The sequence below is a fragment of the Notechis scutatus genome, chromosome 5 (genome assembly GCF_049901735.1).
Source record: "Notechis scutatus isolate UNSWTSFEM ecotype Mainland chromosome 5, rNotScu1.2, whole genome shotgun sequence".
Taxonomy (NCBI): Eukaryota; Metazoa; Chordata; class Lepidosauria; order Squamata; family Elapidae; genus Notechis; species Notechis scutatus.
The window spans coordinates 113122439-113146528 of NC_142013.1; the positions used below are offsets into that span (position 1 = coordinate 113122439).

The following is a 24090-nucleotide window of genomic DNA, read 5'->3' on the forward strand; positions in this document are numbered from 1 at the left end:
AAAACACAGGTGCTTGGCCACTGGCATGTACTTATGTCGGTTGCAGTGTCCCAGAGTCACGTTCTGACAAGCAAAGTCAACAGGGAAGCCCGACTCACTTAATGGCCATGTTATGAACTTCGCAAACTGCCGGGATTCCCTGAACAACGACGGCAAGCAAGGCCGTAGAACGGGGCCAAACTCGCTGAACAATGGTCTCACCTAGCGACAAGAAATTTTGGGCTCGATTACCATCGTCAAGGAGGTACCTGCAATGCCGGCAATTTGGCGTCGGCTATTTTGCAGTCATCCTGGAGGTTAGTTCCAAAGGTGCTTTTTTTTTTTTTCCCAAGAGGCAATTTGTTTTGAAGATGTTTCGCTTCTGATCCAAGAAGCTTCTTCCGTTCTGACTGAAGGGTGGAGGACGGAAGGATTTATATTCCTCACAGTCCTCTGGTCATTCGTGCTCCTTCTGAGAGTCATTGAGGCCACTTGGATAGATGGAACAGTTAAGCCTCCAAGTGGCCTCAACGACTCTCAGAAACAACCAGATGACTGCAAGGAATATAAATCTTTGTCAGAGTAATATTCATGAACTGGAAGAAGAGCTTGGTAACAAGGTCAGCCAATGAATAGGCATAGCAACTAAGTCAGCCAGTGAGGACTGTTTGGAAACTGAAACTAGAAGTAGCTTAGGCGTGGCTCTGTATTAAGCTCTGCAACTCTGCAGCTCTGAGTCTGTCTATTGAAGATGAAACTAACTTGCTTGCCTGCTGAACTAAAGTGAAACTGATGTCTGTTTCTGAGCTGAAGCTGTTGCTGTTCTGCTCTGCACTTGTAACATGTCTGTTGAAGTTGCTTGCAACATGCTTCTGTTTGAGTTTGCTCCATGTTGGGTAAATCTACAATTGGTATTATAAAATCTACTTATTTGTGTTTATAAAGATGTTAAATGAAGCATCAGCCCTCCGTGTTTTATTTTTCTGGTGCTGAATTATTGCTGCAAAACTCTGAACAATCCTTCCATCCTCCACCCTTCAGTCAGAACCGAAGAAGCTTCTCGAATGAGAAGCGAAACGTCTTCAAAAGAAAAACCAGAAAGTCCAGTTGCCTCTCGAGCAAAAGCATTTTTGGGACAACCATCACCTGAATGATTGAGACTCTCCATAGACCTTTCCTTTGAAAAGGTTTTGCTTCGCACCCAAGAAGCTTCTTCAGTTTTGAAGAAGAACCGAAGAAGCTTCTTGGATGAGAAGCGAAATGTCTTCAAAGAAAAAAGAAGAAAGTCCAGTTGCCTCCTGAAAAAAGCACCTTTGGGACAACCAACACCTGGAGGATTGATGAGATCCCAGTGAATCAATGATAGAATAGGATAGAATTCTTTATTGGCCAAGTGTGATTGGACACACAAGGAATCTGTCTTGGTGCAAATGCTCTCAGTGTACATAAAATAAAAGATACATTCGTTAAGAATCAAGAATCATAACGTATAACACTGATCAAAGTTTTCTCATCCACTTCTTTCAAACAAGGAGGAGAGAAATAACAGATCTCCAGACATGACATAAAACAAAAATGCCTACACAAATATAGAGATATATATCTTCAAAAAACCCAAACCTACCGAGAAAGACAAGCTTTATGGATAGCATGGTGGAGGCTTTCATCCGGGTAGTGAGAAAGACGCCGACAGATTCTCAAAAGTTGGCGGGTGGATAAGGAGGAGGCCAGAGATTGTGCCTGTTAATGAGAAATGAAACTAATTTATCTGTGATGACCGGAGGCGTGGCACAAAGGCAACCAAGCCAGATAATAAGTAGAGGTCCCTTTATTAGCTCCAATTTGGCCTCTAGTGTCCCAGTTACCTTCCGGTCTGGGGAAAAACTCTGTAAAAGTAAAAACTTGAGGTTAGATGTTACAATCTTATTCTGCTATACTAAAAGTTGCCTTTTCTTTCTTTATCCTTTCCTTTCCCAACTCTTCCCTCCCCTCCCCTCCCTTTTTCCTTCCCTACCCTTCCCTCTTCCTTTCCTTTCCCTCCTCTCTTCCTTTCCTTTCCTTTCCTTTCCCAACCCTCCCTTCCCCTTCCCTTTTTCCTTCCCTTCCCTTCTCTCTTCCTTTCCTTTCCTTTCCTTTCCTTTCCCTTTTCTCTTCCTTTTCTTTCCCAACCCTCCCTTCCCCTTCCCTTTTTCCTTCCCTTCCTTTCTCTCTTCCTTTCCTTTCCTTTCCTTTCCCTTTTCTCTTCATTTTTTTTCCTTTCCTTTCCCAACCCTCCCTTCCCCTTCCCTTTTTCCTTCCCTTCCCTTCTCTCTTCCTTTCCTTTCCTTTCCTTTCCCTTTTCTCTTCCTTTTCTTTTCTTTCCTTTCCTTTCCCAACCCTCCCTTCCCCTTCCCTTTTTCCTTCCCTTCCCTTCTCTCTTCCTTTCCTTTGCTTTCCTTTCCTTTCCCTTTTCTCTTCCTTTTCTTTCCCAACCCTCCCTTCCCTTTCCCCTTTTCCTTCCCTTCTGTCCCCTCCTTTCCCTTCTCCCTGCCTTTCCTTTCCTTTCCCTTTTCTCTTCCTTTTCTTTTCTTTCCTTTCCTTTCCCAACCCTCCCTTCCCTTTCCCCTTTTCCTTCCCTTCTGTCCCCTCCTTTCCCTTCTCACTGCCTTTCCTTTCCTTTCCCTTTTCTCTTCCTTTTCTTTTCTTTCCTTTCCTTTCCCAACCCTCCCTTCCCCTTCCCTTTTTCCTTCCCTTCCCTTCTCTCTTCCTTTCCTTTGCTTTGCTTTCCTTTCCTTTTCTCTTCCTTTTCTTTCCCAACCCTCCCTTCCCTTTCCCCTTTTCCTTCCCTTCTGTCCCCTCCTTTCCCTTCTCACTGCCTTTCCTTTCTCTCTTCCTTTCCTTTCCCAACCGTCCCTCCCTTCCCCTTCCCTTTTTCCTTCCCTTCCCTTCTTCCTTTCTTTTCCCTTCTCTCTACCTTTCCTTTCCTTTCCCAACCCTCCCGTCCCCTCCTTTCCCTTTCCTTTCTCACTTCCTTTCCCTTCTCTCTTCCTTTCCTTTCCCAACCCTTCCCTCCCCCTTCCCTTCCCTTCCCCTCCCTCTTCCTTTCTTTTCCTCTGCTTTCCCCTCCCCTATTTTTCCTATTATTTGTTTTTGTGCTTTTGTGTTTTATATTATAAACTGACAAAAAAAGGACAATTTGGAGAGAGAGAAAAAAAATAAAGAATAGAAGAAAACCAATCAGCAATGAATGCAGTGCTTTGTTACTGTTGGGGCAACTGAGAGATTTTTCTCCCCTTGGTAAGCAAAATAGTGAATTTAAAAGAAAATACACGAACCAAAGCCATCATCTGTGGCTCTAACAGCTGAAGGGGTAAGTAAGCTTGCATTGGCCCAGCATGTTCAAATCTTCGAGGGGAAATCCAACTTGCTGAGATTAATGTCTTATAAATCTGTCTAGCATTGCCAGACAGATGGACCATGCTGGGAACTAAAAAGGCATAAAGCAACTTCTCTGCAATTTTGCCTTTTCTTTCAAATATCAACCTAATGGGAAACTTTGCTATGAAATAGCAATGCTGTGTCGGATACCGTTTCCCTGAAAATACGCCCTACCCTGAAAGTAAGGCCTAGCTTGATTTTTCAGGCATGATATTCCCTCTGAAAAAAAAATGGGGCCGGCCAAAGAGACCCCCCACCGCGCCAAGAAATCGCCCGCCCGCCTGCCGCTCGCACCGCCCGCCCGCCCTCGCACCGCTCGCCCGCCCGCCTGCCGCTCGCCCGGCTCCCTCGCATCGCCGGGCGATTCCCAAAAATCGAATTTGATTTTAATCGGAAAAATATCATGTCTGATTTTTACACGTGCACCCAATATAAGCCCTATCCCCCAAAATAAGCCCTAATTAAGATCCCACCCATTCCAGAGTGGACGGGTAAAAATTAAGCTTGGGTGGGGATGGAGGGTGGTGGAGCTGCCCTACTACTTACCTTTGGACAGTTGTAGCCAGGCCACGCACACCCCAACACCTGCCTTGTCGGCTCATTTCTTCTGCAGCTGGCCAGGCTTTTTTAAAGGCCTCTGTAGCTGATAACGAAGCTCAGGATCGATCCAGAGCTCCATTATCATCTGAAGAGGCCTTCAGGAAAGCCTTGCCGGCTGCAGAAGAAGTTCCTCAAGGCTTCTGACAGCGAAAAGGAGGCCTGGGATAATGTGCACAAGTGAGGTTAGACAGTGGATGACATCAGGGGAGGGATTCTACAGGTTTGCACCTATTCGTTAGAACCGGTTGTAAACATTCTAAGCAGTTCGGAGAACCGGTTTGTTAGAAGAAATTACAGGGCTAATCCTGTAAGCAAGGCAGGAAGGAAACATTCTGGTGTTGCTTACAGAAACTGCCTCTCCGTTAACCCTGATTACATTCTTGGCAGGACTAGACTTCCTGTCTCAGGAACTTCCCTGGAGTTTTTTTCCTCCTTTGCTGGTACTTTGATTGTGTGGAGTGACCATTCAAAGTTACAATGGCACTGAAAAAAGTGACTTATGACCGTTTTTCACACTTACGACTGTTGCAGCATCCCCACAGTCATGAGAGGCCAGGCGAGGAGAGGCGTGCCTCGATGTCAGTGATGCTGAGTTGACCACACCCAGCCAGTCACATGACCACCAAGCCATGCCCACCAACTAAGCCACGCCCACAGAACCGGTTGTTCAAGAATTTGAATCCCACCCCTGGATGACATCCCCCCGAAAATAAAACCTGGTGCCTTTATACATAGATACATACATGCATGCATACATACATGTATATATGTATACGACAGGGTCTCATGTTCAGGGAAACACAATATCATGCCACCCCTAAACTCCAATCTGTGTTTATGGAGATTTCTCAACCATCCAGGTCATGATTGTCCCAAAAGCGCTTTTCCAAAAAGCAACTGGATTTTCTTCTATATTTTTCCCTAGGTATCTAAGGCCCGAGGTTTAACTGGCAGCGATGAGCCAGCTATTTTTTATCTTATTTCCCTCCCCTTCCTGTGGATGATTTGTCACTATTCATCTGTTAAGAAGAATCTCCTCCAGGGCTAAAAGTGACTCATTTCAATGTGGACAATTGGCCATTTTAAGAAAACTGTCCCGAAGGCAGCCTCCGTTTCGGACTGGCTCCTTGGAAACAAATTCAGACACAACACAGTATTGAGGTGACCCACGACGTGATATCTTGCAAGACGTGTTTGCACGAACGTTATTTTGTTTTCTTAACAAGAGTGGTGCGGTGACCTAGAGGTGGAGCTTTCACCTCATAAACCGGAGGCTGTGAGTCCGATCCTAGGTAGAGGCAGATATTTATTTCCTCTCACTCTGGGCACGTTGAGAATATATCTGCCGAATATAACTCCGCATTGGCAACAGGAAGGGCATCCGGCCAGTAAACACTCAGCTCCATTCAGTTGCCCAGACTCCACCCCGCAGGGGATTATGGGGTTATTAAAAGAAGAAGAAGAGGATTGTGATGGTTTTGTTTTCTTAGAACAACTCATGAAAAAAAAAAAGCAAAGGTAAAGTGTTTGTGTGAAAGCTAATAAAGTCAAGGGGGTGATGACCACATTGCATGGCACAAAGGCAACCCAGTCAGATAATCAGTAGGAGTCGCTTTATTCGCTGCAACTTTGCCCCCAATGTCCTGGTTACCTTCTGGCTGGAGAAAAACTCTCCCAGGAACAGCCTTTGGCTGCAGAGAATCAAGTCCAAAACATGGTCAACAAAAACTGTAACTTAAAGTCCAATCAAGGCAAGATGAGGTAATTAGTTTGGCAGGGCAGGAGCAAGAATTCCAGGCGTGAAGGCACAGCAAAACTCAACACGGTTGGGAAGAAGCCAGGAACACAGATAAGCCACGACAACCCAGGATAAAGTCACATTTGCTCCCCCAGCAGCTGCCACAGTCAGCATGGATTTCTTTTAAACTCTCATTCCCAGGTGTGGCTAATGAAGGGAAGTTTAAAAGAGATGCATGCTGAGTGCAGTGTCTGCTGGGAGAAAACGTGAGTTTATCCTGTGTTGTCGTGGCTTATCTGTGTTCCTGGCGTCTTCCCAACTGTGTGAGTTTTGCCCGGCTTTCAAGTTTGAAATTCCTGCTCCTGCCCCGTCAAGCTAATTACTTCAGTTCGGTTGGTTTGGAGTTTAAGTTACAGTTTGTGTGCGCCTTGTTTTGGACTGAATTTTCTACAATCAAAGGCTGTGACTGGGAGAGTTTTTACTCCAGGCCGAAGGCAACCTGGACACTGGTGGCAAAGTTGGAGCTATTAAAGGAACTCTTCTGGCTTATCTGACTGTGTTGCCTTTGTGCCATGCCCCTTTGGGTCATCCCGTAGCCATTGAGCCAGCAAGTCTCTATAAATACATAAATCTTAAAATGTGTTAAATAGAAAACTCCTCTAAGGAAGGAGCTCAACCTAACATCGCTTCCTGAGAGCCTGCAAAATGATTGATGGCTTCGCCAATGATGTGTGTGTGTGTGTGTGTGTGTGTGTGGTTTTAGGGATTCGATGATGGACACGCAAGAGGAAGGATCAAAACCCGGAAAGCTCGAAACTCACGGTGGGATCGTTGGTCTCGCGAAGCTTGTGGGTTAACTTCAGCAGCTTCTCGGCCGAGGCACGGGCCACATTCGGAGCCTGGGAGAAAGAATGCAACTTAGCGGAACGCCTCAACTTACGACTTACGTTCGAGCCCGAAGATTTACGCTGGCTGAGTGGGAAATTTGAAACCAGCCCAAAAAAATAAATTAAAAAATTTCAGACTTGTAATTGTTGTCACTATTGCCAGGAAAAAAAAGAATCTGTGAAATAGAACACAACGCTCACCATCTCTTTAATGACTTTAATTTCTTCATTCTTGCTCAGCGGCTTCATATAATGGAACAGGAAGAGCGTTAAGAGCTCTGGGCCCAACCACTGCTGAGTGGTACTTCCGACAGAAGGAGGTTCCGCCAGCGCTATCACTCTGAAGGAGGGATGGACGGGAAAAATAGCCCTGGGAGAAAAGGATTTAAAAAGAAGAAAAGAGCGCAAGTTCAGCTGTTTCGCCTCGTAAAGAGCTGAGATTACAGCAGATTAACAGAGTTGGAAGGGACCTTGTAGGTCATCTAGTCCAGCGGTCGCCAACCAGTGGGCTGGGAACCACTGGTGGTCCGCGAGAAAATGTTGGTGGTCCACAGAGAAATATTACCCCCAAAGCAATTAATTCAGGCTGCGCAGGAACACAAGGCTTGTGTCGCTTGCATTGTTGAACAACACGAGGGAGTGAGGGGATTGGGGAAAGGGCGAAGGGGGGGATTTGCCCCACTCGCCCCACATGCCTCACCTGGCCACGGGGCTGTTTCTTTCTGCTTCTTTCTTCTTCTGCTTTTGGCTGCACGCAAGGAAAGCAGCAAAAATCTTTCTTTCTCTCCCCCAAACTCCGCCAGAAAGGAGTCTTTGGGACCCTGCAAGGCCTCCTGCTCCAAGAGGATGTGCCGGCAAAGACTCGTTTCTGGCAGAGTTTGGGGGAGAGAAAGAAAGACCTCTGCGGCTTCTGCTGCTTTCCTTGCATGAAGCCAAAAGTCTCTCTCTGTCCCCCCCTGAGAATGGAACTGGAGACAGTATCCCAAATAAAGAACGATCGATCGGTAGGAAGACAGGGTGGGGGATTTTCCTGTATACTTTTTGGGGGATTTTCACAGGGTCCGCGGGATTTAAAATTACGAGTTTGGGGGTCCCTGAGGTCCAAAAGGTTGGTGACCCCTGATCTAGTCCAACCCCCTGCCCAACCAGGAGACCCTACACCATTTCACAACCGAAGGGCAGCTGAACATTATTTAAAACCAAGATGTTAGTGCAAAGGATACACGCTAAGTTCTGATTAGGTGGATTTATTGCTCATGCTTTTACACAAGAATCTAGACAATTGTCAGCACTAAATTGATGCTAGATAAGAATGAACGGAATTCAAGAAGAGGTTGGACTTAGACCGTTTGTGACAATGTAATGATTCCAGGCCGATTCCTCTCTTGACTCCACCCCCAGGCTCTGCCTATTCTTCTACACATGTTCTGTTTCTGCATTTCTGTTAGAATTAGAATAACAGTGCTGGAAGGGACCTTGAAGGTCTTCTAGTCCAACCCCCTGCTTAGGTAGGATTCCCAGTACCATTTCAGGCAAATGCTTGTCCAATCTCTTCTTGAAAACCTCACAACTTCTGGAGGCAAGTTGTTCCACTGATTGATTATTCTAACTGTTCATGACTTGATCCCAAAATAAATACCCAAACTAGCATATTTTTTTCCACACAATTTAGCTTGAATTGACTAACCTCATCAGGCATTAATAATCAAACCCTTACCTGTCTGTGTAATTGCTTTTAAAACTTTCTTTCACCCATCGACTAATTCACTGAGGAGATTTTCCCTTCGCTACCTATTACCAGCAATTAATTATGCCCAATTAATTGGAGTAAGCCAGAGTAGTAAGCAGAGATGACCTATTTATTCAACCTAGAAACAGTGGCCCTGTGAGCACTGCATACAACGACATTTCATTATAACCTAGGCCTGTTAGTGTAACGTTCACAGTGACAGTAAAGCTATTCTGAGTTCTTTGCCAGCGCTCCCAAGAGAGTTGTGTATTCCGAGGCAAAAAGATTTAGTCCAACTTCGGCCTGCAGGAATAACGTGCGCAAATTGTACCGCAGTGAGCTCTCCCCCCCTTTTTTTTTGGGGGGGGGGAACCCAAACAAAAATGCTAAAGGGACAACTCAACTGCCTGTTATAAAAAAAACAGCTCCTGCAGATCAAAGCTCTGAAGTTCAAAGGGGTTATTTTTAGCCGAATGTCGTCCTTTAGCGATAAACACAGACAGAGAAAGATCGGAAAGGAACATGAGAAATGGGGACAAATGACTCGAAGGCAGCTGTCGGCATGCAGCCACGATGCGTCATTTTTATTTAAAAAAAAATCTCTTTTGAGATGACATAGTTCAATGTCAACATCAATCCATTCTTCTCAGGTCCTCCCGTTGGTGGAGGTTTATGGAGACACTAACAAACACTAACGTGTGGTTAGTCTCACTAAACCCTTTTTTCTTTATTTCTACAGTTGTGAATTTTAGTCATCCACTGCCCATCATGAGTCTGAAACAGTTTGTAAAGAGTCCCGTGGAAGTTTGCTAAAGTCCTTCGGGAGAAGTCTGATAAGCACCCACCTTTATCTTCCTTGAAATGCTGCCAATGACTAAAGTTCCAATTAGTTACACGAGGCCAAATGAAGCACAAATTCAACACAGAGCTTCGGGTTTCAAACCGACCAGTACGAACAAAGTTGCTTCCTGCAAAGGCTCATGTCCCTTTGCTCCTCCTTTATGTCTTATGGGAGGGGCCAATCACCTCCAAGCCTCACTGCCGAGTCGCCTCTTTTGTCTTAACTGTTCTTGCCTTCTGGCAGCTCTGTGCAAGCGCACACTGGGAACAGGCTCCCGCTGTTCCTCTGCCTCGCTGCTGTCAGATTCTGGAGGCTCTGCAGTCAGCACATAACTCCCAGATGGCCCTGGCCCCATCTCTGTATCGGATGCATATTTGGGCTGAGTCCTCCCCAGACACCCGGACTGGCCCATGGTCCTCCCCACTGTCCGACTCTGCTGCCATCTCCGCAGGCTGCCGACGGACCAAAACAGTTGGTCTAACAGTACAGGTAACCCTCCACTTACAACAACAATGGAGCCCAAAATTTATGCTGCTAAGGGAGACATCGGCTAGGTCTCATTTTACGACCATTCTAGCTGCAGTTGGGCAAGCGAATCATTGCAGTTCTTAAGCGAATCTGGCTTCCCTGTTCAGTTTGCTCGTTACGAGAGTCCAAATAGAACTCAAAGCAGAAATATTTCTCCTGGGAATTATCAAAGGGAATTATACAAAAGAGATAAAATATCTAATCCTGCATATAATTAGAGCAGCAAGGACAGCACTCGCACAATCACCAGGCTTGAGATTTTGGGCTTGGACAACCTTGAACTACACCGCCTCTGGTTGGGCTTAAGTGTAGCACACAAAATTATCTGCTACAATGTCTTACCAGTCAATGACTACTTCAGCTTCAACCACAACAATACAAGAGCACACAACAGATACAAACTCAGTGTAAACCGCTTCAAACTCAACTGCAGAAAGTACAACTTCAGCAACAGGAGTGCTCAATGCCTGGAATGCACTACCCCAGGGGTCCCCAACCGCCGGTCCGCGGACCGGTACCGGTCCGCGGAACAAGTCTTACCGGGCCGCTGGTTGCTGGGCGCCGCCATCTTTTTTTGGTAAAAAAGTGCTTCCGGTGAGCTTTTCTGGGTAGAAAGCTCACCGGAAGCACTTTTTCGTCAAAAAAAGATGGTGGCGCCCAGTTGATGCCGGTACCGGGCCGCGGCACCCAGCTGATGCCGGTACCGGGCCGCAGCGTCAAAAAGGTTGGGGATCACTGCACTACCCGACTCTGTTGTTACATCCTCAAACCCCCAAAACTTTAACCTCAAACTATCCACTATTGACCTCACCCCACTCCTAAGAGGTCTGTAAGGGGTGTGCATAAGCGCACCATCGTGCCTCCCGTCCCTGTCCTATTGTCCCCATTTATTCGTACCTATTTCCTGTACTCATACTTAGTTTATACTAAGACCTATTATCTTGTAAGCGATTGACAAATCAAATAAACCAAATAAATAAATAAAATAAACAATGTTGGAAAGGAGATCCTATGCCGACAGATGGCTTAATAATCCAAAAGATTTTTGATTGCACGGAAATGGACAAACTCACATTAGAATTAAAAGAGAAGGAAGACTCGGATTATTATACAGTTTGGGAAAATTGGTATCAATGGATAAATAATAGAAACAAGCAATCAAATAAATAAGGAGTGTATAGCTTGGAAAGATAGAGGTATATATATATATATATATATATGTATATATAAGAACAATTAGGAGTATAAAATACACATGGAATAACAATTGAAATGTAAGTACTGTCAAAATGGATTGTAATATACACAACATTTTCTTTTTAAATATCTGTAATGTATTTTGTATTTTAATGTTTTAAATTTTCAATAAAGATTATTTTGGGGGAAAAAAAGAAAAAGAAAATGTAATTAATTTTAATAAAGACCCAAGCAGGTTACCTTTGTTGTAGGTCCTCATCTGAGATTTGAAGTTCTTCCTGCAGCTTCCGGTATCTGTCTTCTCTCAACAATCTGGTACCATCGTAAAGGGTGATCTCTCTGTCATGAAGCAATCTGCAACAGATTTTGTGAAAGGAATCAATGAATAAAGGGGGAGAGAACTGCGTGGCTCTTGAGCTTGGTTGCTTTCTTGCTGACGTTTCATGACCCAACTAGGGAGCATGATCAGTGCTAGAAGGGAGTGGGGTTTGTGGAGAGGAGGAGGAGGAGGAGAACTGCGTGGTTCTTGAGCTTGGTTGCTTTCTTGTAGACCTTTCATGACCCAACTAGGGAGCATTATCAGTGCTAGGAGGGAGTGGGGTTTGTGGAGAGGAGGAGGAGGAGGAGAACTGCGTGGTTCTTGAGCTTGGTTGCTTTCTTGTAGACCTTTCATGACCCAACTAGGGAGCATTATCAGTGCTAGGAGGGAGTGGGGTTTGTGGAGAGGAGGAGGGGAGGAGAACTGCCTGGTTCTTGAGCTTGGTTGCTTTCTTGTAGACCTTTCATGACCCAACTAGGGAGCATTATCAGTGCTAGAGGGAGTGGGGTTTGTGGAGAGGAGGAGGGGAGGAGAACTGCCTGGTTCTTGAGCTTGGTTGCTTTCTTGTAGACGTTTCATGACCCAACTAGGGAGCATTATCAGTGCTAGGAGGGAGTGGGGTTTGTGAAGAGCAGGAGGAGGAGGAGAACTGTGTGATTCTTGAGCTTGGTTCTTTCTTGTAGACGTTTCATGACCCAACTAGGGAGCATCATCAGTGCTAGAAGAGCGGGGGAGTTGTAGAAAGGAGGAGGTGGAAGAGGAGGAGGAGGACAATGACTGTGGGGTCCTCAGTGCTCTCTGAGCTTGTTGGGCTTCCTTGCAGACATTTCATGACCCAACTAGGGAGCATCATCAGTGCTAGAAGGGAGGGGGGTTTGTGGAGAGGAGGAGGTGGAAGAGGAGGAGGAGGACAATGACTGTGGGGTCCTCAGTGCTCTCTGAGCTTGTTGGGCTTCCTTGCAGACATTTCATGACCCAACTAGGGAGCATCATCAGTGCTAGGAGGGAGGGGGGTTTGTGGAGAGGAGGAGGAGGAGGAGAACTGCGTGGTTCTTGAGCTTGGTTGCTTTCTTGCAGATTTCTTTCATGACCCCATCAGTGCTGATAATGTTTCCTAGCTTGGATAATGAACCACCATTAAGAAAGCCATCCAGCTCAGAGGGCACCAAGGACCGAACGCTTCCCTCCCTTTACCAGCCTCCCTCAAAACTCCCTGCCACTGTCGCGGTACCTTTGGAGGACGGCCAGCGTGCCTGGGTTGACGCGGTGAAGGCCGTCCAGAATGAGCAGCTTCCCCTGGAGGGCAGCGGTGACCAGGGGAGACGGTCTCCAGGAGGTGTCCCCGTTGGGCAGCGTGTACCTTTGCTGCAGGAGGTCTCGCGCTGTCATGTCCTGTGAAGAACAAGGACGGCCCCCGCGGCAGAAAGGGTGAGCTCCACTGGGGTCGTACGTCGAGGTCTCCACAGCTGAAACTCCCACCCTCGAGGCAAACTATTTGAGATTAAGCATCTAGAATTTGTCATTCTCTTTCCAGATGTTTTCCTTATTAAGTGCGGGAGAAAAAGAGGAAAGAGAGAGAGGGAGCGGGAGGGAGGGAGAGGAAAGAGAGAGGAAGGGGAGAGAGGAAAGAGAGAGAGGGAGACAGAGAGGAAAAGGGAGAGGGAGGAAAGAGAGAAAGACAGACAGAGAGGAAGAGAGGGAGAGGAAAAGGGAGGAAGAGGGAGGGAGGGAGAGAGAGAGGGAGGGAGGAAAGAGAGAGATAGGGAGGGAGAGGGAGAGAAGAGAGAGAGGGAGAGGGAGAGGGAGGAGAGGGAGGAAAGAGAGGGAGACAAAGACGGAAAGAGAGGGAGAGAGTGGGGGAGGGAGAGAGGAGAGGGAGAAAGAGAGGGGGAGAGGGAGATGGAGGGAGAGAGAGTAAAGAGAAGGAGAGAAAGGGAGAAGGAGACTGAGAGGAACAGGGAGAGAGATGGAGGGAGGGAGAGGGAGAGAGGGAGGGAGAGGGAGGAAAGAGAGAGAGAGAGGAAGAGGGAGGGAGAGGAGGAGAGGCAGGGAGAGGGAAAGAGAGGAAAGAGAGAGATAGGGAGGGAGAGGGAGAGAGGAAAAGAGAGAGGGAGACAGAGAGGAAAAGGAGAGGGAGGAAAGAGAGAAAGACAGACAGAGAGGAAGAGAGGGAGAGGAAAAGGGAGGGAGAGGGAGGGAGAGAGAAAGAGAGGGAGGAAAGAGAGAGATAGGGAGGGAGAGGGAGAGAAGAGAGAGGGAAAAGGAGAGGAAGAGGGAGAGGGAGGGAGAGAGAGGAAAGAGAGGGAGAGGAAGAGGGAGAGAGAGGGAGGAGAGGGAGGAAAGAGAGGGAGAGGGAGAGAGAGAGGGGGAGAGGGAGATGCAAGGAGGGAGAGCAAAGAGAATGAGAGAAAGGGAGAAGGAGACTGAGAGGAAGAGGGAGAGAGACGGAGGGAGGGAGAGGGAGGAAAGAGAGAGAGAGAGAGGAAGAGGGAGGGGAAGACAGAGACGGAGAGGAAGAAGGGGGGAGAGAGAGACAGGAAAAAAGGAAGGCTGAGCCTGGAGAAGTGAGGCCCAATTCCCCAAGTCTAGAACTTGCCTGGTAGAGCATGATGGGTTCCACGTTGTATCCCAAGAGGGCTGCAAACGCTTTGGCAACCACCGTTTTGCCACAACCCTGAGAGGAGAGAAGGCAGAGGGTGGAGCTGGCGACACCATCCAGGCCCACAAGCCGGTCAAACGGGAGACGCTCCGAGGCCTTTCGACCCAGTGCTTACTTTCTGTCCAATCAGGCAGAGGTCCTTCACCATGTGGGACTGCATCATCTGGGCCAGCAGCTGCTCGTGGCTGAAGGTCCGGACAAAGCCTTCGGCCGCAGGGCTCTGGACCCCGGAGGGGTGAGTCCCAGCGGGAACCTGCAAAGGAAAGTGATGGCAAGAGGGTGGCAGGAGGAGGAGGAGGAGGGGAGGAGGAGGAGGCCCGCTGAGCACCCGCTATGCCGTGGATGGGATGCCTCAAGTTGGGGGCATTGATGCTCACAGTTGACCTTCAACTCCTTGCTCGTGGATTGAAGTTGCTGTCCCATTTTTTTGGGGGTTCTTCTTCCAATCAACCTAACTGGTAGGGACAGCCAGGTTTTGACCAAAAAAAAATGGCTATTCTTTTATTTTAAAAAATTAGGAAGGAAGAGAGGGAGGGAGAAAGGAAGGAAGGAAGGAAGGAAGGAAGGAAGGAAGGAAGGAAGGAGAGGGGAGATTTAGATGGGAGGGAGGGAGGAAGATGAAGGAAGGAATGGGGAATGAGAGAATGAAGAAGGATGGATGAAGGAAGAGAGGGAGGGAGGGAGGGAGGTGAAGGAAGGAAGGGATGGCAAGAGGAGATGTATGATATGTATGTCTATGTATGTACTGTATGTATGTATGTATGTATGGAAGGAAGGAAGGAAGGAAGGAAGGAAGGAAGGAAGGAAGGAAAGAGGGAGAGAGAGAGCGGAAGGAAAGAAGGAAGGGAGGAAGGAAAGAAGGAAAGGCAGGAGGGAGAGAGGAAAGAAAGGAGGGAGGGAGGGAGAAGAAGGAAGGAAAGAAGGGATGGCAAGAGAAGATGTATGTGTATGTATGTATGTACAAATGTATGGAAGGAAGGAAGGAAGGATCACCACTGAAAGACATGAAGGAAGGAAGGAGAGAGAGAGGAAGGAAAGAAGGAAGGGAGGAAGGAGGGAAAGAGAGAGAGAAAAAGAAGGGAGGAAGAAAGAGATGGCAAGAGGTGATGTACAGTATGTGTATGTATGTATGAATGTACATACATATGTATGTATGGAAGGAAGGAAAGAAGGATCACCACTGAAAGACATGAAAGAGGAAGGAAGGGAGGAAGGAAAGAGGGAAGGAAGGAGAGAGACAGGAAAGAAAGGAGGGAAGGAGGAAGGAAGGGTTTGCAAGAGGAGATGTATGTGTATGTATGTATGTACAAATGTATGGAAGGAAGGAAGGAAGGATCACCACTGAAAGACATGAAGGAAGGAAGGAGAGAGAGAGGAAGGAAAGAAGGAAGGGAGGAAGGAGGGAAAGAGAGAGAGAAAAAGAAGGGAGGAAGAAAGAGATGGCAAGAGGTGATGTACAGTATGTGTATGTATGTATGAATGTACATACATATGTATGTATGGAAGGAAGGAAAGAAGGATCACCACTGAAAGACATGAAAGAGGAAGGAAGGGAGGAAGGAAAGAAGGAAGGAGGGAGAGAGACAGGAAAGAAAGGAGGGAAGGAGGGAAGGAAGGGTTTGCAAGAGGAGATGTATGTATGCGTATGTATATATATGTATGTATGTATATGTATGTATGGATGGATGGATGGATGGATGGAAGGAAGGCAGGAAGGAAGGATGGACGGACGGATGGATGGATGGATGGAAGGAAGGAAGGAAGGAAGGAAGGAAGGAAGGAAGGAAAGAAGGGCAAAAACTAAGCCTATCCTTTTTTCACATTCAACCTTTCAGTAATTACCTGGCATGTCACAGCTTCTCCGCCTATCGAGATGGTCACATCAGCCTGCAAGCTTTGCTCCTCCTCCCTCTTCTTCACACTGACAACGTTTGTAGGGACAGAAAATTTTCTGGAATCCTGGAGTTCAAATCGCTACGAAAAAGAGACCTTTTTTTTTCCCCTTCGTGCATCTTTGAGGTGTAAAAGCAACGGCTCCAAATTAAGTTAAATAAGATTCCCCCCTCCCCCCACTCCGTCTTTCTGTGCTTGATTTCGCTCCTTCGAAGAAAGGCAAACAAGCCACACGCTGTCGGAACGGAGCAGGCCCAAATAAGTCCTCGGCTTGGCAATCGGCTTCGTCAGATATACGAGGAATCGCTTGGCAAATTTAAAAAACCAGGCATAAAGTTGGTCTTTTGAGGTAAAAAAAAAAGGAGCGCCGAGAGCAGCGTAAGGGTTATCGGAGGCCGTGGAAATTCTTGGCTGTGGCCCCTGAAGTCATTTTTTTCATCTTTTATTGCCAAAGGAGATGGGTTTTTAGATGCACGACTTACCTGAGGACTTACAATGAAATTACTGTCAGGATTCCTGCAGTTACCAACATTTAAATCATGAGTCTCGAGCCAAACTTCGAAAACATCAAAAGGATTTATTGGGAGTTAACATGTCCGGGGCTGCCTGGGTGCAGCCGACTCTGAGACACAGCATTCATTGTCACCCTTGACCCTGGTTTTCCCTCCACCCCTTGGGTATATCGTAATTCATATTCTCCAATGGGACACATCCATAGCCAAGAGTCATCAATCACGTTCTCCAGTTAGAATTTTGTGCGGCAGAAGCTTCAATCACCTAGTGGGATGACCCAAAGGGGCATGGCAGAAAAGCGGCAAAGTCACAAAAGTAGGTAAAGTCCCTTTAATTCCTCCAACTTGGCCAGTTATCATTGGCTGGAGAAAAAAACTCTCCCAAGAACAGTCTTTAAAGGGAAGATATTCCGTCCGAAGACAGAGTACATCTAGATTATAAATAAAATCCAACACAAACCAGAGCTGCAGCAATTAACGAGACAGGGCAGGATAAGGAATTGCAGACTTTAAAAGATAACGAAACACACACAGTTGGGAGGATGCCAGAACCCAGATAAGACTTGATAAACAAAGATAATTCACGCTTTGCTTCCAGAAAGGCGCTGTGCGCAAATGCCCTTTTAAAATCCTGTTTTCCCAGCTGCAGCTAATGAAGGGAATCAGGGCCCTTTTCTCCCCCGTAACCCATGTTGCTCCCTTCTCCGTTCCTCCCTGCGTGCCCTTGGATGAAGAGGGGGTGGGCCTGGGTCTACCTCTGAATGCCCAGCCGGACTCTGCCCTTCCCCAGTTTCCTCCACAGCCACCGGAGCCACACTCCCACTCCCTGTCAGCTGTTCCACTTCTCCCTCGGAATCAGATTCCAACTGGGGCATGACACCTAGATACTATCTTTGAAAACATTTATGGGATGCAGCTTCAGTTTTGCAACCTGCTGCACAGCTCCCCAGTCCCTTTCTGTTGGCAACTCTAAAATGTCCAGAGAAATACTTTATGAGTTGACAATTACAAGAGGGTGAAACTTCCTCTTAATGGCTGGGGAGCTCTATTGCGCACAACTGCACAGAAAATACGGCGCGGCAGGGTATTACACATTGCCATCCTAAGTCAATGTGGTTCGAAAGCGAGGCATCGCATGGCTGGAGCTCCATTTTACAGCCATTTTTACTATGGTCATTAAGCGAATCCAGCTTCCCCAATTGGCATGCCTCGTCGTAAAACAGCTGGGAAGGTTGGATGATGCAACCGGTCATAAATGCAAGCCAGCTGCCCAGTGCCCGAATTGCGATCATCTGACTATGGTGTATGTGTGTGTGTGTGTGTGTGTGTGTACTGCAATGGTCACAAATGCGAGGACAGATTGTAAATCACGTTTTCCGAGGTGGTTGTAAGTTGGAGCTGTTGTTAAGTGAAGAGTCATAAGCAAGAGGGCTACATGCACATCATTTGTATCATGGTGTCCTCACACAAGTGACAACACGTGTGTCAGGGTGTCGTTAGACCAACGAAGTAAACCACAGTAGAAATCTCTGTTGCATCCAAGTCCAATAAAGTGAGGCTTCACTATACACAGGAAGTCCTCGACTTACAATGGCTCATTTAGTGACCATTCAAAGCTATGACGGCACTGAAAAAAAATCTACATGACTTATAACTCATTCTACTTGTGACTTATGATTGCTTTTCACACTCATGACCATGGCAGCTTCCCCAAGGCTCATGTGATCAAAAGTCAGGCCCTGTCAGACCCCTGTCGGAGTCTGAATCCGAGGAGGAGGAAGACAAACAGCTGACAGGGGAATGTGGGGCTCCCTTGGCTGTGGAGGAAACTGGGGAAGGGCAAAATCCGGCTGGACAGAGCAGGGGAGAGGTATAGCAAGGGAGAGGGAATTCAGAGGAAGACCCAGGCCCACCCCCTCTTCATCCTAGCGCACGCAGGGAGGAACGGAGAAGGGAGCAATGTGGGTTGCATGGCTTATGGGGGAGGAAAGGGCCCTGATTCCCTTCATTAGCCACAACTGGGAAGAGAATTTAAAAGAGATGCAAGCTGAGTGCGGCGTCTGCTGGGAGCAAACGTGAGTTTATCTTGTGTTGACTTTGGCTATCTGCATTCCTGGTGTCCTCCCAACTGTGTTGAATTATGGCCGTTCCTTCACGTCTGGAATCCCTGCTCCTGCCCTGTCGGATTAATTACCTCATTTTGCCTTGATTGGACTTATAGTTACAGTTTTTGTTGACCACGTTTTGGATTTGATTCTCTGCAGCCAAAGGCTGTTTACCTGGGAGAGTTTTTCTCCAGCCCAGAAGGTAACTAGGACATTGGGGGCAAAGTTGGAGCTAATAAAGGGACTCCTACGGATTATCAGACTGGGTTGCCTTTGTGTCACACCCTTTTGGGTATTCACATCCTTGGCAACTGACAGGTAGTTATGATGGTCGCAGAGGTCCCATGATCCGTTTTTGCGACCTTCCAACGAGCAGAGTCAACTTAACAACTGCGTGGTAAAATGGGGCAAAACTCATTTAAAACTGCTTTGCTTGCCAACGGAAATTTGGGGTTCAATTGCAAGTTGAGAACTACCTGTATCTTAATCAAATTTAGTTTTTCGCTTAGTTGCCAAGGCATTCTAATCTAAAGCCAAATCTGGCTCTGAGAACAGAGAAGAGAACTATTAACATGTGTATTTTATTCAATTAATATTGAATAAATATTAAATGAACACAAAGCCCTTCAAGAACGTGCTACCATATAACCATTATTCTATTCAATATGTTAAAGAGAATTCTATAAAGCAAAGAAGCTTACAGGTTCTTTTCAAGTGCGGTTTTCATCCTTTGTGCCTCTTTTACCCATAAAATAAAAACTGTAAGAGCCACAGGAATAATAATTTAAAAAACAAAACCCAAACCCAGATATATGCATTTGAGAAAATCACAACAGCACATTTGTGGAATAAAAAGCCCTTAGAATATTTCCGTTTTTAGAATGTAAAACCAAGCAAATATATTTTAGCATTACAGAGAATAACAGATTAACAGAGTTGGAAGGGACCATAAGAGGTCTTCTAGTACAACCCCTTGCTCAGGCAGGAAACTCTATTCCACACGTTTCCATTCTAGAAAAATAGGGCGTTCTAATAATCCATGGGCTGCTATAATCTAACGTATTAAAATTTTCCACAAATTAAGAAAATAGAGATCAAGGAACAAAAGGGATATTCTCTCTAGTCTGAATTAAGTTTTTCTAATGTCTTTTTCTAATCGATTGGTATAGCAATTCATTAAATACTTACGTTTAAGGCGTCCTCGACAGCTGTCTGGCCTTCCTTTCCTAGCAAAACATTATATGGATACAGCCAGTTGATGATATGTTGCACTGACATCATAGGAAAGGAATTCTTAATAAAAAAAAGAAATAAAATCAAAATCAAAATCAGACCGAAGTACCTGAGAGAAGAACTAATCTGTGTCCTTTGGTTAAATATTTGCAAACTTCTAAGGTTAAATTGTAAAGTTTGTTTGCTGAGATTCCAAGTCTCTGGCAGCTTGGAGGACAAACACCTCTCGAGATTAGGAAAGATTAGAAAAGAAAAGGATAGAATAGAATATTAGAATAGAATATTGGAATACAATAAAATAGAATAGAATATTGGAAGAGAATATAATAGAATAAGGAATAGAATAGAATAGAATAATTGGAATAGTATATTGGAAGAGAACATTGGAAGAGAATATAATAGAATAAGGAAAAGAATAGAATAGAATAGAACAGAATAGAATAGAATAGAATAGAATAGAATAGAATAGTATATTGGAATAGTATATTGGAATAGAACATTGGAAGAGAATATAATAGAATAAGGAAAAGAATAGAATAGAATAGAATAGAATAGAATAGAATAGAATAGAATAGAATAGAATAGAATAGTATATTGGAATAGTATATTGGAAGAGAACATTGGAAGAGAACATAATAGAATAAGGAATAGAATGGAATGGAATGGAATAGAATAGAACAGAACAGAATAAAATAGAATATTGGAATAGAATAGAATAGAATATTGGAATAGAATAGAATATTGGAGTAGTATATTGGAATAGAACATTGGAAGAGAATACAATAGAATAAGGAATAGAATAGAATAGAATATTGGAATAGTATATTGGAATAGAACATTGGAAGAGAATATAATAGAATAAGGAAAAGAATAGAATAGAATAGAATAGAATAGAATAGAATAGAATAGAATAGAATAGAATAGAATAGAATAGAATAGAATATTGGAATAGAAGCTGGAAGGGACCTTGGAGGTCTTCTAGTCCAGCCCCCTGCTCAAGCAGGAGACCCTTGAATGAATGTCTGTTTATGGGTCTCTTCTCCTTCCCTTTGTCTTCCTTTTTCCTAGTATTTTTCAAGCCTCTATCACACCCAATTGGGATATCTGTGTAACTCAATATAAAGAGGCAGCAGAGATCTGAGTTTGTAGAATTGTGCCAAAGTTGTAAATCCACCTCAACCAAGGGTGGAGATTTAAATTTAAGGCATCCACCTACCACCATCAACGGACTGGGAAATCAAAGGTCTACTGAATAGTTAGACAAGTTGTCCCAAAGGTGCCTTTTTTCCAAGAGGCAACTGGACTTTCTTGGTTTTTCCTTGAAGATGTTTCGCTTGTCATCCAAGGAGCTTCTTCAGCTCTGAATGTGGACGATACTTGGGCTAAGATCAAAGCACAGGAATTGGAAGTGTTCACTGAACCTACCAGAGCTGATGAAGCTTCTTGGCTGAGAAGTGAAACATCTTCAAAGAAGAAACAAGAAAGTCCAGTTGCCTCTTGAAAGGAAAAAAAAAAAAAACATCTTTGGGGCAACCATAACCTGGATGATGGAGAATTCCATAGACATTTAGACAAGTTCCATTTTTATTTTAAATTAATATATAAATAAAAAGAAAGAGGAACGTGTTCAAAATCCACATACAGTGTGTTGCTGGTTACATTTCTTAAGAGTGACATTCGTCATAATCATAATCATACTCTTCTCTAATGATAATTTCATGATAACGGTGCTTTCCCCTCGTAACATTGATACGTATTAATTAGTAAATCTAATCAAAATTAATCAGAATTAACAGGAGTTAGAAACTCGAAGATTATAAGAAGAAAGATTAATCTCACGATCAGGGTGGTTCATTGTAACTTATTAATTGTGATTAATTTTGATTAATCCATTAAAAAAAAAGAATAAATTGAGCCTAAAATATTGTTGTCAGGATTCCAGCCATCGCTCCAATTAAATCATGATTCTCGAACCAAACTTCAAAAAACTTCAAAGGATTCATTAGAGGCGACATACTGGCCCTGCCCTGCATGAAGCTGCTCTGGCATACGTAATTTACAGTCCTCTGTGACCCTGTTTCCCCTCTCCCCACTGAGTGTGTCATAAATCAGACTCTCTAACTGAAGCTGGGCTGGGTGTCATCAATCATGTTCTCCAATTAAATATATTTGCGGGCAAAAGCTCTGGTAGTTTAGTTACAATCTTTTAAAGAGAAGAGTTGGAATGTATTTCCGCTTCCAAATTGCTGCAGTGCTCTTCCAGATTTCCTTCCTCCTCCCTTCCTTTTTTTTATGGCAACTACTAAAACAGGCATAGGAATGTTTGATGAGTTGACATTTGTATTGACTGGGGAGGTTATGAAATGGCTTGTTGCAAAACAAAACCAACCAACCAACCGTTGAACGGTCATGTTGTGGTTAGTCGGCAGCAGGTGCGGATGGCTGAGGAGAGCGAGGACTCAGATGAGGGGCCAGGACCATTAGGGAGTGAGATTGTGGGGGCTGGCAGCAGCGATGAGGAGGTTCCCGAGGAGCCTGTGCCAAGTGCGCGTGCACGCAGGGGCTGCTCGCAGAAAGGAGCAGCTGCAGCAGCACAGGCGACTCGGGAGTAAGGCTGCAAGGTAATGGCCCCTGCTTCAAGAAGATAAAAGCCAGCTGTGAATCAGACGTTCTTTGCAGGAAGCAAAGACGTTTTGAAACTCAGCCTCGTGGACATTGCAGTATCTGAAGTTGGTATTTGAAGACTCTTGTGTTGTGAAATATCTCTAGGTAACCTTATCTGTTAACCTTGGCAGCCTCGCACAGTTTTGGTGAGGCTCGTGCCTGTCCAAGTTAATTAGTTTGCAGCAGCTTTTTAACTGGGGATTCGTAAGAATCATTCAAAGGTTTCTGTTTCCTTTGGTTCGTGTTTGTTTTATTGGACAAGGGTTTGGGTCAGAACAGGTCACTAAGTGAAATTTTGTAAATTGAGGACTATCTTATGAGCGTAGACCTACCAGAATCCGCACAGCAGAGGACAGACTGTCCAAAGGGAAATCGGGAAGGCCCAATGAAGACGATTCTTGGGTGCAGAGAGTCATGGCAAAGGATAAGAGCTGAGAGATTCTGGAAATAAAACAAATCGATCATTCACTTGCACCAATTAGATGAGATCTGCTTTCCCATTGCCCTGCCAACAAAACTGGGGTTGAAACCTTTTTAATTTTGCATGCAGGACAGCTACCTTCCCTTTTTAACCAAAGTGTAGTTTTCCACAGTATCTGAATTTGGGGGACCGTGATTTCATTTACCGCCGTTTTAGAACCAGACCCACAGGACTTAAATCAGAATTTTGCTACTTGCAAAATACATCACCGTCTCTTTACACAGTCAGAATTTGAAGCTCAGGATGATTAAAGATTTCAGGTCTAAATTTATTATGGGGAGTTATTTGTCATCCTATTACAAATATTTAAACTCTGCTACCACTTTTAAGAGGCGTTTCAATGCTACAGCCAGAGGTCTGGATTTGAAAAGTTAATTCTAGGAACACTCACGCAGAAATTCGATGGGCCTATTTACCTTTCCGTTGAAATGTTATTTCCAATAAAATACAGTTGTGAGAGGTGGTCCTGAAAGAAAATGCAACAGAAATGATGGTATAAATCTTTTTTTTTTTTGTGCGAGGTCCGTTCCGTTCCAGGAGATCATTAACTAGGTTTTGACAGATTGGATATCTGGGTTTTACTGCTGACTCAAATGCTTTAACATATACAGTCGTTGATGCCAAAGCGTGGAACTTTAGAAAATCAAATGGCTTTTAATCTTGAGTAGAGTTTGTGTTTTAATTAATGGACTGCCCGCTTAAGGAATCCGTGTGCTTCAAGCCAACATTTCAAAATTAATTTTTTTTTCCATATTTTCCTTACCTTGAAGGGTAAATAATAAACATCACGGGCCTGAAACCTAGATCGAAGTGGCGGATCTAACGGGTTGCCCAAATATCGAGGTACAGGGAGCCCCAATGCAATCACCCTGAAATCTTCACTGACTCTAACAATTCTCCAAGCGTCCAGGGCTTCTTTGTCGTGCTCCTAAACGCAAGTAATATAAAAAACAACAACCTCGTTTTTAAACTATTATTATAATTCAGCAGTGAACTTCAGGGGTAGACAATCTACCGAAGACATCTACTGATGATGTTACCTAGTTGGGTAATGAAACATCTGCAAGAAAATTCAGCTCAGAGGGCACCCGGGATCCCATAAGCCACTGCCTCCTTCTCCTCCTCCCTTTCTCCTTCTCCACAAACCCCACTCTCTTCCAGCACTGATGATGTTATCTAGTTGGGTAACGAAACATCTGCAAGAAAACCACCAAGCTCAGAGAGCGCCAAGGATCCCACAGTCCTCCTCCTCCTCCTCCTCCTCCTCCCCTCCCTGCAACCATTACTCCCTCCTAGCACTGATGATGT

The 24090-nt window shown here is 45.0% G+C and overlaps 1 protein-coding gene across 2 annotated transcripts in view; it reads right to left on the reverse strand.

Annotated features, from left to right (window-relative positions):
* VWA8 (von Willebrand factor A domain containing 8) overlaps positions 1 to 24090 on the reverse strand; it is a 126891-nt gene that overhangs the window by 81716 nt on the left and 21085 nt on the right. For both annotated transcript variants that reach the window (XM_087967577.1, XM_087967576.1), the window contains exons 6-17: positions 23546 to 23710; positions 23199 to 23248; positions 22634 to 22742; positions 19593 to 19697; positions 15737 to 15868; positions 14010 to 14147; positions 13832 to 13909; positions 12467 to 12627; positions 11157 to 11270; positions 6823 to 6991; positions 6556 to 6633; positions 1604 to 1719 (exon numbers count right to left, since the gene is read on the reverse strand). In XM_087967577.1, the coding sequence (XP_087823703.1) occupies positions 1604 to 1719; positions 6556 to 6633; positions 6823 to 6991; positions 11157 to 11270; positions 12467 to 12627; positions 13832 to 13909; positions 14010 to 14147; positions 15737 to 15868; positions 19593 to 19697; positions 22634 to 22742; positions 23199 to 23248; positions 23546 to 23710 (1415 nt within the window). The remainder of the gene's footprint in view (positions 1 to 1603; positions 1720 to 6555; positions 6634 to 6822; positions 6992 to 11156; positions 11271 to 12466; positions 12628 to 13831; positions 13910 to 14009; positions 14148 to 15736; positions 15869 to 19592; positions 19698 to 22633; positions 22743 to 23198; positions 23249 to 23545; positions 23711 to 24090) is intronic.